Source organism: Musca vetustissima, unplaced genomic scaffold (genome assembly GCF_032173495.1).
Source record: "Musca vetustissima isolate MV318-11 ecotype Yass unplaced genomic scaffold, APGP_CSIRO_Mvet_v1 utg5479, whole genome shotgun sequence".
Taxonomy (NCBI): Eukaryota; Metazoa; Arthropoda; class Insecta; order Diptera; family Muscidae; genus Musca; species Musca vetustissima.
The window spans coordinates 93,455-108,683 of NW_026880541.1; the positions used below are offsets into that span (position 1 = coordinate 93,455).

Below are 15,229 nucleotides of genomic sequence, written 5' to 3' on the forward strand. Positions count from 1 at the left end.
TTCCAAGGAAATTTTATAATGTTCACTCTTACGTTTTGGTGGTATGGGGAGACAACGCACAAATGCATCGCCTGTAAAACCTGGCCTACACGAACACAATGGACTATGAATACGTACACGACACTCGGCATTAAGGCCACATGTTCCCGGACATGGATCTACACATTTTTGATTTACACAAGCCTTATCAAAGGCACATTCACTAGACAGGGTACACTCAGGACGACAGGCTGGTGGTTGTCCCACAAACGTGGGCAAACACGAGCATACCGCTTGATTTTGTACCTCACGACATTGAGAATTGGGACCACAGGGTGAAGGTTGACAAGGATTGGTAATGACATCGTAGATTGCTAAAATGGGGGAGGGAATTAGGAGATTAATTAGTCTCTCTCCATTCACTTTCTCAGTGCAGATCATCTTACGTTCTGGCAGCAGATTACAGTAGAGGTATGGATCACCAGTATAACCAGCAAGACAATTACATGTGGGCAAATGATTGCGCACCAAACAGTTGGCATTACGACCACAAGTTCCGGGGCAAGGATCTTTACATTTATTCTGCACACAGGCCAAATGTGCTGGACAATCGGAATTGATTACACATTCAGGACGACAGCCTTCATAGGGATTACCAAAGTATTCGGGCAGACATTTACAAGCTCCAACGCCGTTACGTTCCAGACATTCAGCATTGGCACCACATGGATTTGGTTCACAAGGTCTGACAATTTCCGGTGGACTAACATCTCTCAGTTGAGAGCAGAGCGTAAATGGATCTCCTGTGAAACCAGTTTCACAATAACACATTGGTGTGTGATTAACAACACGGCATTGGGCATTGGAACCACACACTCCAGGGCAAGGATCGCGGCAATGTTGATTAATGCAAGCCTGATTTGATGGGCATTGCGAATTTGTTACACATTCTGGTCGACAATTTGGTGGTGATCCAATGAAATCTTTCAGGCAAGAACACGAAGGATTTCCATTTATTGACCGACATTCAGAATTGGGACCACATGGTGAGGGACGGCATGGATCCTTTGGTTTTGAGGGGCTGTCTAATTGTGGCACGACTCGAATGCGTTCACATCCTACGAAAGGATTACCATTATATCCATTAAGACAGCGACAAATGGGACTGTGATTGTGTACTGAACATTCGGTATTTGCTCCACACGAACCGGGACAAGGATCTCGGCATTTTTGTTGCAGACAAGCCCTGTTCAGGGGACATTCATTGTTGTTACTACACTCAGGTCTACAGGATGGTGGAGCTCCTATGTAGTCAGGCAAACAAGAGCACACGGCCTGATCATTAAGGACACGACATTGTGAATTTGGACCACAGGGGGATGGTTGACATGGTTGGCTATCTCGAACCGGTGGCAGGGGTATGCATTGTGAGAAAGCATTTCCTGTCATACCCTCTGGACAGTGACACATTGCCACATGTTGATGTGCCTCACAAATTGCATTGGAGGCACATGTTCCCGGGCAGGGATCTCTACATTTCTGTTGGATGCAGGCACGATTCGAAGGACAGTCGGAGTTCAGAATACATTCAGGTTGACAGCGTACGAAGGGATTTCCTTGATATTCCGGTGGGCAAGAACATTTACCGTCACGGCAAATGGCATTTATTCCACACGGTGAAGGAACACATGGATCTTGAGGTTCACTGGGACTGCGTTGAGGTTCCACAGGGGCTTGACGGCAATTGACAAATGGATCTCCCACTAAACCTGGTCGGCATTGACATGTCGGTGTGTGATTGATAACATGGCAATCGGCATTAAAGCCACATGCCCCGGGACAAGGATCGCGACATTTCTGATTAATACATGCCAAAGAGCTGGGACAATCAGAATTGATGGTACATTCTGGTCGACAATTTGGTGGAGATCCCACATATTCGGGTAAGCACGAACACGAGGGAGCACCTCCTACATCGCGACATTGAGAATATTGACCACATGGTGATGGTAGACATGGATTCAGGGAAACATCTCGAGGAGGTTCCGCAACAGGGGCTAAATATTAAAACAACAAAGGGGTTATTTCAAAAAACCTATTTTCAGATTTCTTTAAAAATTCTTACTAGGTGGTATGGGATAGCAACGTGTAAAGGCATCTCCCGTATAACCAGGTTGGCATGAACATATTGGCGAATGACTGACAACACGACAATTGGCATTGGTGCCACAAGAACCGGGGCAAGGGTCTACACATTTACGCTGGACACAAGCCTTGTCATAGCTACATTCTGAATTTGTGGTGCATTCTGGACGACAACTGGGTGGTGTACCAATGTAGTCGGGTAGGCAAGAGCATACAGCTTGTTGATTTATTTCGCGACACTGAGAGTTCGGACCACAGGGTGACGGTTGACAGGGGTTTACATATTCTTTTAGAATGGCTAAATACATAAGCAAAATAATAGTTCAGTAAAAGGAGAGCTATGTGAATCCTATGACGCCGAGACTTACGTTTAGCTGGTAATTGACAACTCTGATAAGGATCGCCAACAAATTCAGGAATACACTGACATGTTGGCAAATGATTGACCCCATTACACAAGGCATTAAGACCACAAACGCCGGGACAAGGATCAACACATTTTTGATTCACGCAAGCCTTGTTGGCGGCACAATCTGAATTGGCAACACATTCGGGACGACACCCTTCATAGGGATTACCAAAGTAATTCGATAGACATTGACATGAACCGGCATTATTTTCCTGACGACAAATGGCATTTGCACCACATGGATTTGGCACACATGGTGAAATTGTATCCGCAATCTGTACCGGGGGTATCGAACAGCCTGTAAATGGATCTCCACTGTAGCCAGGAGCACAAGTACACATAGCTGTATGTGAAATCACCGAACACAAGGCATTCACACCGCACACTCCTGGACAGGGATCTTGACATTTTTGATTAATACAAGCCCGATTCGAGTGACAATCCGAATTTGCAATACATTCTGGACGACAGTTTGGTGGTGATCCTATAAAGGTGGCTAAACAACTGCATGATGGCGAATCTCCCACGACCCGGCATTCCGAGTTGGGACCACATGGTGAGGGTATACAAGGATTTGGTTTATCCATTAACTTCACGGGTTTTTCAATGATAGGCTGGCAGTTCAGGAATGGGTTGCCGGAATAACGTGTCGGACATACACAAATTGGAGCATGATTGACGACATGACACAAAGCATTCAGGCCACAAGAACCAGGACATGGATCTACACATTTTTGATTTTGACAAGCCTGCTGAGGTGGACAATCAGAATTGATGGTACACTCAGGTCTACAAGATGGTGGATTGCCTATATAATTTTCAATACACGAACAGATGGCAGTGTTTTGATTAACTCTACAACGACTGTTGGGTCCACAAGGTGAAGGCTGGCAAGGATCTTGAAGTCTGACTGGTTCACGTTCTATTTCACACAACACGAAAGCATTACCCGTCATACCATCGGGACAACGACACATGGGTACATGATTGTATACATCACAGAGAGCATTACTGGCACAGGTACCCGGGCAAGGGTCAACACATTTTTGATTGATACAAGCCCGGTTCGAAGGACATTCAGTGTTGAGAACACACTCGGGACGGCAGGCCACATATGGATCGCCATGATATTCGGGTAAGCAAGAGCATTGACCATTTGAACACTGAGCATTTGAACCACAGGGTGAGGGATTGCAAGGATCCTCCGCTTGCACGGGTTTGGCTAAAATATAATAACGGCAATTGAAAAATTCATTTTCGGGACAGAGAATTCTAAGGGCCTTACGTGGCGGTGCCTGTTGACAGCTGGTAAATGGATCTCCCACATATCCTTGTGAACAATAACATGATGGTATATGATTTTGTACTGTACACAAAGCATTGTAGGCACACGAGCCTGGACAGGGATCGAGGCAATGCATGTTTATGCAGGCCTTATTCAGAGGACATTCACTGTTTGTGGTACATTCGGGTCGGCAATTTGGTGGAGCTCCCAAAAATTGGGGCAGACAAGAGCATGAGGCCTGGCCATTAACATTACGACACTGTGCATTGAGGCCACAAGGTGAGGGTACACAAGGATCACGAATAGGTTCTTTTTGCCTTACAGGTGGTGGAGCTAAAATTGGAGATGAAGTTCTCGATGATACTTCCGTCGCACATATCCTATCGATTAACTTACGTGGTATGGGATAACAACGAGTAAATGGATCACCCGTGTAACCAGGTTGACACGAACACAATGGTACGTGATTGCGAACATTACAGATAGCCTGTTGGCCACAGACGCCCGGACAAGGGTCTTGACATTTTTGATTAATGCAAGCCTTGTTGCTGGGACATTCTGAACTGGAGGTACATTCGGGACGGCATGTGGGAGGTGTGCCAACAAACTCGGGAAGGCAAGAGCAGACAGCTTGTTCATTTGCAACGCGACACTGAGAATTGGGACCACATGGTGAGGGTTGGCAAGGATTTACATATTCCTTGAGAATGGCTAAACGGGAAAATAAGGACAACTTAGGTTCACCTTCTTATTTAACTGAAAAAGCCGAAAGGTCTTACGTTTTTCTTCTTTACTGCAATAACGATACGGATCGCCTTGATAGCCATATATACAATTACAGGTGGCCAAATGGTTGCGTACAAAACATTCAGCATTTTGACCGCAAGTGCCGGGACAAGGATCAACACATTTCTGATTAACACAAGCTCTATTTGATGCACAATCCGAATTGACAACACATTCTGGTCGGCATCCTTCATAGGGATTACCAAAGTACTCGGGAAGACATTGACAGGAACCAACACCGTTTTGTTGTAAACAGACAGTATTTGCCCCACATGGTGAAGGATTGCAGGGATCTACCGTTTCAATTTCTTGCCTCTGAGGTATGGGTGAACACAAAACAAACGGATCGCCCATATAACCGGTTTCACAATAACACATGGGTGTATGGCTTATGACACGACAGAGAGCATTTTGACCACACAATCCTGGGCATGGATCTTGACATTTTTGATTTTGACACACTTGAGTGTTGGGACATTCCGAGTTGGTTACACATTCGGGTCGGCAATTTGGTGGTTGTCCCACAAAGTCGCTGAGACATGAGCAGGCGGGTGAGGAACCCACAGCTCGACAGGCGCTGTTGGGGCCACATGGAGATGGTTGACAAGGATTGGCGGGTTCCACATCACGTTGAGGTTCAACTAAGGGGAGGGATTAAATGTTTAACACTCTCTTCCTCTTCTTCTAAGTAACATTTTTAACTTACTAATTCGTTGACACTGGACAAACGGATTGCCAGTATAACCCTCTAGACAGGCGCAGATTGGACTATGATTGACCACATTACATTGGGCAAAACGTCCACAAGTTCCAGGGCAGGGATCTACACACTTTTGATTTTGACATGCCAAATTTGCGGGACATTCCGAATTGGTAACACATTCGGGACGGCAACTAGGTGGTGAACCCAAATAATTGGGCAGACAAGAGCACACAGCCTGTGAATTAACTTCGCGGCATTGAGAATTTGGACCACAGGGTGAGGGTTGACAGGGATTGCGATATATTTCAGCTTTAAAGGGAAGTAGAGTTAAAACTTGGAACCTCTTAAAAATCTTCAAACAAATTAAACCTACTTTTTTGTATCGGTTGACAGAAAACAAAAGCATTACCCGTCATGTCTTCGGGGCAGTGGCACATAGGTACATGATTATGAACCTCACACAAGGCATTAGGAGCACATGTTCCCGGACAAGGATCACGGCATTTTTGGTTTATACAAGCACGATTCGATGGACATTCTGAATTAAGAACACACTCAGGCTTACAGGCACGGTACGGATCACCTTGATAGTCCGCTAAACAAGTACAGACACCATCACCCGAACATATGGCATTCGAACCACACGGGTTGGGATAACATGGATCTCGCGGGGCATCCTTAATTAACACTGGTGGTGGTGGTTCAGGTCTACATGCCACAAAGGCGTCACCAACAAAACCTATTTGACATCTGCATGAGGGTATGTGATTCATAACCGAACATTCGGTGTTCAAACCACAGGCCCCTACACAGGGATCACGACATTTTTCATTTATACACGCCTGATTAGAGGCACAATCCGCGTTAATGCTACACTCAGGTCTACAGTTGGGTGGGGAGCCTATATAATTTTCTAAGCAAGAACAAGAGGCTTGATTATTTTGATTACGGCACTGTGAATAAGGACCACAGGGTGAGGGCACACAGGGATCACGATAAATTTGTACATCCTTAATTGGTGGTCGGATGGCTAAAAATTCGATAAAATTAAAGTTATACACTTCGCACAACCAAATGTTGTTTGTCTTACATGGTTCGGGAGAGCAACGCACAAAGGCGTCGCCCGTCATACCGGGGCGACAGCTACACAAGGGACTGTGATTTCGAACACGACAATCGGCATTTAGGCCGCATACACCAGGGCAAGGGTCGGAACACTTACGCTTAATGCAAGCCTTATCCATAGGACACTCGGAATTGGCTGTACATTCGGGTCGACAGTCTGGTGCCACACCGACAAAATCTGCCAGGCATGAGCACACAGCCTGCTCATTGATGACACGGCATTGAGAGTTGGGACCACATGGTGATGGTTGACATGGATTGATATATTCATGGCGTATGGCTACATGATTTCGAATGGATATAGAATTGTATATAAATGTAAAAAATGAAATGATGATATGGGGAGAATTTTAAGGGGTAGGGGGAGGTTTGTTTAATGGTATGGTGCTCGGGAATTTAGTTTAGTGCAACGTCAATAACTACTATTAGTTTAGGGGTTAACAAGCGTTAATATTTCCTATATAATTCCAATCGGATCAAATCGCTTACGTTCTTGAGGTTTGACACAATAACTATACGGATCTCCCGTAAAGCCTGCAAGACAATTACATATTGGCGCATGATTGAGTACAGAACATTCCGCATTACTGCCGCATGTTCCAGGGCAGGGATCACGGCACTTCTGATTTTGACAAGCCCGGTTGGTGGGGCAATCCGAGTTGAGTACACATTCCGGACGACAACCTTCATAGGGATTTCCAAAGTATTCCGGCAAACATTGACATGCTCCAGCACCATTTCGTTCCAAGCACTGAGCATTTGCACCACATGGCGATGGATCGCATGGCCTTACTGGTTCATCGCGTATTTGTACCGGTATTGGTGTGCACAGCGTAAATGGATCTCCTGTAAAACCTTCGGCACACGTACACATAGGAGTGTGAGATACAACACGACATTGGGCCGAGGCTCCGCATAATCCTACACAGGGATCTTTACATTTCTGATTGATACAAGCCTGTGTGCTGGGACATTCCGAGTTGGAGATACATTCTGGTCGACAATAGGGAGCTGAGCCCACAAATCCTTCCAAGCATGTGCATGATGGTGTTTCTCCCACAACACGGCATTCGGAATTGGGTCCACATGGTGACGGGCGGCATGGATCTTGTGGTACAGGATCCTCTCTAATTGGTTCTATAATTTGTTGACAAGCCACAAATGGATTTCCTGTATAACCGGCCACGCAGGTACAATATGGGCTGTGATTCACCACCGAACATTGGGCATTACGGCCACATGCTCCAGGACAAGGATCCACACATTTTTGATTAACACAAGCCATATTGGCAGGACATTCTTGATTTGCAGTACATTCCGGACGACAGGCTGGTGGTGTTCCCAAGAACGAAGGCAGACACGAACAAACAGCCTGAGAATTGACAACACGACATTGTGAGTTCGGACCACATGGAGATGGTTGACAAGGATTCGTTTGAACGCGAGCTGTAATAGAGAAGTTCGCAAATGATTGCCATTGATCATATTTCAAGAGTTGCGGCGAATATTTACTTGGCACTGGAGAGCAGAGAACAAAAGCATTGCCAGTCATGCCTTCAGGACATGAACACATTGGAATGTGATTGATGACCTGGCATAGGGCATTTGTGGCACATGTACCCGGACATGGATCGCGACATTTATTTTGTATACATGCCAAGTCACGAGAACAATCGGAATTTAAAACACATTCAGGGCGACATCCACTATAGGGATCTCCTTGATACTCGGGTAGGCAAGTGCAGACACCATCATCACAGCGGGCATTGGGACCACAGGGTGAGGGATTGCAAGGATCATCTTTAACGGTGGCTATAAGAAAACCCCCCAAAACACACACATTAAAACATCCCCTATTTCTCAAATTCCTACAAATCTTACGTGTTGGTGGTGGTGGCGGGGCAGGGCTACACACGCTGAAAGGATCACCGGTATAACCCGCAGGACATCTACAGTTTGGTGTATGATTATTAACCTCACACAGAGCACCAAGACCACAGGCACCCACACAAGGATTGCGACATTTCTCATTAATGCAAGCCTCACTGCTGGGACAATCGGAATTGACAACACATTCTGGACGGCATTGTGGCGGAGCTCCAATATAATTGGGTAGACAGGAACAGGCCGGTGAATCTCCTACGTTGCGGCACACCGAATTGGGACCGCAGGGCGATGGGAAGCAAGGGTCGGCGGGAGTTTTTTGTACTTCTTGTACAGGTTCAGCTTTGTGGGAATAACAAAATTTACTTTTAATACCCTCACTTGTATACAAACAATCCCTAACAAAACTTACGAGGTATTGGTCGGCAAATAAAGAATGGATCGCCAGTAAAACCAGCCCTACATGAGCACAGAGGACTGTGGTTGATGACCTTGCAAAGGGCATTGGTGCCACAGGTTCCCGGGCAAGGATCGACACATTTTTGATTAACACATGCCTTGTCATAGGCACATTCCGAGGACATGGTACATTCAGGCCTACACAATGGTGGACTTCCTGTATATTCCGGCAAGCAAGAGCAAACGGGTTGCTCATTGATTTCGCGGCACTGCGAATTTGGACCACAAGGTGAGGGTTGGCATGGGTTGACATATTCTTTGAGGGCTAAAGCCGATAAAAAATAAATTAAACTTCCGCCCTAGTCAGAATTTAGTACGGTTCATTAACTTACGTTGTTTTTCTTGCAAACATTGGCGGTATGGATCTCCCGAGTAACCGGGTATACAAACACAATTCGGACGATGATTCAATACATTACAAATGGCATTCTGACCACATGTACCAGGGCAAGGGTCACGACATTTCATATTTTGACAAGCCAAGTTACTGGCACAATCCGAATCTAAAACACATTCGGGACGACAACCTTCATAGGGATTACCAAAGTAATCGGGCAGACATTGACATGAACCGGCACCATTACGTTGAGTACAGCGAGCATTGGGACCACAAGGACTGGGATTACAAGGATCCACTTGATCCAATTGTGGTACCACTTGCTTTCTAATACACTGAACAAATGGATCTCCTTCGAATTCTGGTGGACAATAGCAACTTGGTGTATGTGATACCACTCTACATTCGGCACCACTGCCGCACAATCCTGGACAGGGATCTTTACATTTTTGATTAATACAAGCTTGATTCGAAGGACATTCTGAACTGGTAACACATTCTGGACGACAGTTTGGCGGAGCGCCAACATAATCTGGAAGACAGGTACATGATGGTGTATCACCTACTTCACGGCATTGTGAATAGGGACCACAAGGTGAGGGTTGGCAAGGCTGAGTTGGTGCCGGTGGTGTGTCTTGCTCTCGTATCGGTTGGCAACTTACAAATGGATTGCCATCATAACGATCTGGACATCTACAGTAGGGACTGTGATTGCTAACGTGGCACAAGGCATTACGACCGCAAACTCCGGGACATGGATCAGAACACTTTTGATTCAAGCATGCCTGGTTAAGAGGACATTCCGAATTTGTGGTACATTCAGGTCGGCATAACGGTGGACTACCCATAAATCCTTCAATGCAGGAGCAAACAGCTTGACCATTGATTTCACGGCATTGAGAATTGGGACCGCAGGGTGATGGTTGACAAGGATTCGATGGGATGTCTTGTTCTACAATACACGTGACATTAAAACCTAATTCGCAACTAAACGACACAAACAAAATCTTACTTGGTATGGGCGAACAGAAGGTGAAGGCATTACCCTGCATACCCTCTGGACACCTACAGTTGGGTATGTGGTTTACCACTTCGCATATGGCATTTGAGGCACAAGTGCCAGGGCAAGGATCAACACATTTATGACGGACACAAGCCCTATCACGGGCACAGTCTGTATGCAGAACACATTCAGGTCTGCATCCAGTGTAGGGATCACCATGATATTCTGGCAGGCATGAACATTGTCCATCACGACATTGGGCATTTGCACCGCATGGTGAAGGATTGCAGGGATCATCGGCTGGTACAATTTCAGTTGGAGCTGGTGGTATGGGATTACAAACACTAAATGGATCTCCGGTATAGCCGGGCTGACACGAACAAATCGGTGTATGACTTCGCACAAAGCAAACGGTATTACTTCCGCAAGATCCCGGACATGGATCTCGACATTTTTCATTAATACAAGCTTGAGCGGATCCACATTCCGAATTGATTGTGCATTCGGGTCGACATTGTGGTGGTGAGCCCAAAAAGTTTGGCAGACAGGAGCAGGATGGTGTACCACCCACATTACGGCATTGTGAATTGGGTCCGCATGGTGAGGGTACACAAGGATCTCTGGGCGGTTGTTGTACAACCGGTTCGGATTGTCGCGGTGGTATGCGATAACAACGTAAGAAAGCATCTCCCGTAAAGCCGTTGCTACACGAACAAATGGGACTATGATTTCGTACATTGCATACGGCATTTTGACCACACACACCAGGACAAGGATCGGCACATTTACGATTTATGCAAGCCTTGTCCGATGGACATTCTGAACTGGAGGTACACTCTGGCCTACAAGCAGGTGGAGAGCCTATATAATCTGGGAGACATGAACAAACCGGTTGTTGATTTACTTCGCGACACTGAGAATTAGGACCACATGGTGATGGCTGGCAAGGGTTGACATATTGGCGAATTGCTAAAATCAAAGAACATTGAGTATCTAAATTAAGCCCTTGGTTCCTATAGAACTTACGTGCATCTCTAATTACAGAACACAAATTATAAGGATCTCCCGAAAATCCTGGTAAACAATTACAGGATGGCAAATGATTTATAACTTGGCATTCGGCATTTTGGCCGCACGTTCCAGGGCAGGGATCCATACACTTTTGATTACGACAAGCTTTATTCGATGGACAATCTGAATTCAAAACACATTCCGGACGACAGCCTTCATAGGGATTACCAAAGTAATCGGGTAGACATTGACACGATCCAGCTCCACCGCGTTCTTCACATTTGGCATTGGCGCCACAAGGGCTGGGATCACAAGGTCTCAAAACTTCAGGTGGTGCCTGTTGTACAGGGCTACACACTGAGAATGCATCTCCGGTAAAACCTTCTTCGCATAAACACATTGGTGTGTGGGAGAATACCCTACACAGGGCATTCTGGCCACACAAACCAGGGCAGGGATCACGACATTTTTGATTTATACAAGCCATGTTCGAGGAACACTCCGAATTTGAAATACACTCTGGGCGACACTGGGGTGGAGCTCCAATGAAATCTGGTAAACATGAACACGATGGCGAATCTCCATTGACACGACATTCCGAGTTCGGTCCACAAGGCGAGGGGACACATGGATTTGTGGGAGTCTTAACATCCCTGATAGGTTCCAATACTGGTTCGCACCTTACAAATGGATCGCCGGTCATACCCGGACGACAGGTACAGTACGGCGAATGATTTACAACATTACAAAGGGCATTAAAGCCGCATGTACCAGGGCAAGGATCGCGGCATTTCATATTTTGGCAAGCTTGATCTGGAGCACAATCGGAGTTGGTGGTACATTCCGGTCGACATTGTGGTGGACTACCAATGAAATTGGCTAGACATGAGCAAACTGCGGTATCTTGAACAACACGACATTGGCTGTTGGGGCCACACGGCGATGGTTGGCAAGGATTTGTTGGCACGGGAGCTAAGGAAGGGGAAAAATATTCCGAAATCAGTAAAGAACCGTAAGTTGAGAATATCGCATATTCATTACTTGGTATGGCACGGCAATCGAAGAAAGCATTTCCCGTCATTCCTTCGGGACAATGGCACATTGGTACATGGTTGTGAACCTCACATATGGCAGTAGGGGCACAAGTTCCTGGACAAGGATCCATGCACTTATTTTGTATACAAGCTCTGTCGCGTGGACAATCCGTGTTGAGAACACATTCAGGTCTGCAACCAACGTAGGGATCTCCTTGATATTCCGCAATGCATGTACATTGGCCATTATCACAAATGGCATTGGAACCGCAGGGTGAGGGATTACAAGGATCATCGAAACGAGGAGGTGTGGTAGCTGTGACAGAAAACATTTATTTTTTAAGTTAGGAAGTTCAACAATTGGAAATCTACGATTCCTTACGTTCTGGTGGTTTGGGTGAACAACTGACGAATGGATTACCGATGTAACCTTCGTCACAGGCACACGATGGTGTGTGATTTATGACACGACAAATAGCATTGAAGCCACAGGCACCAGGACATGGGTCTCTACATTTCTGATTGATACAGGCCTGTTGTGAGGGACATTCGGAGTTAATGGTACATTCCGGCCTACAGTTTGGTGGTTGGCCAATAAAGGTAGCCAGACATGAGCAGGATGGTACCCCATTGCTATTGCGACATTCCGAATTCGGACCGCACGGTGAAGGTACACAAGGATCGCGTATCTCTTCACGTTCAACTTGTGGAGGTGGTGCTATAAAATCAGAAGGGGTAGTTGTAAAAGACCTATCTCGAAACAAATTCAATTTTCAGCTTACGTGGTGGTATGGGATAGCATCTGGTGAATGCATCACCGGTATAACCGCGATTACAAGAACACAAAGGACTGTGATTGCGAACCCTACACTCGGCATTTTGTCCACACGGTGAATTGGCACATGGATTAACACACTTCTGGTTAACACAAGCCTTGTCCGCTGTACACTCTGAGGAGATTGTACATTCCGGACGACAGGCCGGTGGTTGACCAATAAATTCTGGCAAACAGGAGCATACAGCTTGGGTATTAACCTCACGGCATTGTGAATTGGGACCACAAGGTGAGGGTTGGCAAGGATTGACATATTCATTGCGTATCGCTTAGGTGTTATAAATGAAATATAAATGAAAAAGAAACAAAGAAGGAAATAATATTTCCAGTTAGGCATTGATCCGGTTTTTTGCAAAGAAGAAAATTAATTCTTACGTTCTGCAGGAAGTTGACAAATACGATAAGGATCACCGATGTAACCCGATAGACAATTACAGGTTGGCAAATGATTTACCACTTGACATTCTGCATTTTGTCCACAGGTACCAGGACAGGGATCCTGACACTTCTGCTGCAAACAGGCACGATTCGAGGGACAATCGGAATTGAGCAAACATTCAGGACGACAACCTTCATAGGGATTGCCGAAATATTCCGGCAAACAGGTGCAGGAACCAACTCCATTTCGTTCGCGGCAAACTGCATTAGGTCCACACGGCGAAGGACTGCAGGGTGTTAACACTTCCACGACGTCTCTTTCCACAACTGGCGAACACTGTACAAATGGATCTCCACTATAACCCTCAAAGCAAACACATTGCACAGCGTGACTAACAACTCGGCAATCGGCATTAAGACCACAACGTCCTGGACATGGATCGGTACACTTCTGATTAATACAAGCCAAGTTACTGGCACAATCCGAACTGGTTACACATTCTGGTCGGCAATTTGGCGGTACACCAATGTACGATTGCAAACACGAACATGAGGGTGCCTCTCCAATTGGCTTACATTGTGAATACGGACCACATGGTGAGGGATTGCAAGGATCTTGTGGTGCCACATCACGTACCGGTTCGACTAGATATAAAATGGGACTTTTGTTAATTTCCCTCCTAGAATTGTGCACTCAAATTTCAAACTTACTTATACGCTGACAACTGACGAACGGATTTCCTGTAAAACCATTGGGGCAAGTACAGAATGGACTATGATTGACAACGGAGCATTGGCCGCGAACACCACAAGTGCCCGGACATGGATCTTGACATTTTTGATTCAAACAAGCCTGTGTGGGCGAACACTCCGAATTGGAGGTGCATTCCGGACGACATAGTGGAGGAGCTCCAATAAAACCTTGTAGACAAGAGCAAACAGGTTGCTGATTTATTACACGACATTGTGAATTGGGTCCACATGGTGAGGGTTGACAAGGATTCGTGGGTGTCATTAATTCTAAATAATAAAACGAAGTAAAGTTATTTAACGATTCTCTCAGAGAGTAACTCATATTCCATTTACTTTGTTGAGGAGAACATCTAATGAAGGCACTTCCAACTGTACCCTCTGGGCATCGGCACATGGGTATGTGATTGATAACCTCACAAATGGCATTGTCACCACAAGTACCCGGACAAGGATCGACACACTTGCTGCGTGAGCAGGCCTTGTCTCGGCTACAATCGGCATTTAACACACATTCGGGACGACAACCACGATATGGATCACCTTGATATTCTGGTAGGCATGAACAAATGCCGTTACGACACTGAGCATTTGGTCCACATGGTGAGGGACGGCATGGATCGGTGGGTTCATCTAGGAGACAAGCATTTAAAATTTCCACAACTTCCAGAGAAACAAAAAATAAATCCTGCACTTACTATAAACCTCCTCGGGAGGTGCCGGACTACATGAACTAAACGGATCACCGGTGTAACCCTCCGGACAAGTACAAACTGGTGTGTGATTTACAACATTACAAACGGCGGAGAAGCCACACGATCCTGGGCAAGGATCAATACAACGTTCCCTTATACATGCCCTATCCGAGGCACATTCAGCACTAATGGTACATTCAGGTCTACAGTTGGGAGGGGCACCCATGTAATTTGCTAAGCAAGTACATGAGGGTACTCCCTGATTATTGCGACACTGCGAATTTGGACCACAGGGTGAGGGTATACAAGGATCACGTTGTATTGCTTCTTTTACAATTGGTTGAGGAGCTGAAGAAGGAAACGAAAACATTGGACCTAGGGTTTCGATATTTGTTTTAAGTTTCAGATATT

The 15,229-nt window shown here is 45.8% G+C and overlaps 1 protein-coding gene across 1 annotated transcript in view; it reads right to left on the bottom strand.

The window, feature by feature from the left end:
* The window catches only part of LOC133326219 (uncharacterized), a 181,185-nt gene that overhangs the window by 16,997 nt on the left and 148,959 nt on the right, over positions 1-15,229 (bottom strand). Inside the window, 23 exon segments of the mRNA XM_061534900.1 lie at positions 3-353; positions 426-2,012; positions 2,075-2,422; positions 2,493-3,755; positions 3,819-4,151; positions 4,215-4,529; positions 4,598-5,245; positions 5,311-5,616; positions 5,681-6,337; positions 6,398-6,712; positions 6,922-7,878; positions 7,945-8,244; positions 8,314-8,658; positions 8,729-9,040; positions 9,108-10,058; positions 10,125-11,084; positions 11,142-12,098; positions 12,168-12,476; positions 12,543-12,878; positions 12,943-13,263; positions 13,371-14,393; positions 14,460-14,756; positions 14,822-15,166. Coding sequence (XP_061390884.1) covers positions 3-353; positions 426-2,012; positions 2,075-2,422; positions 2,493-3,755; positions 3,819-4,151; positions 4,215-4,529; positions 4,598-5,245; positions 5,311-5,616; positions 5,681-6,337; positions 6,398-6,712; positions 6,922-7,878; positions 7,945-8,244; positions 8,314-8,658; positions 8,729-9,040; positions 9,108-10,058; positions 10,125-11,084; positions 11,142-12,098; positions 12,168-12,476; positions 12,543-12,878; positions 12,943-13,263; positions 13,371-14,393; positions 14,460-14,756; positions 14,822-15,166 — 13,536 coding nt within the window.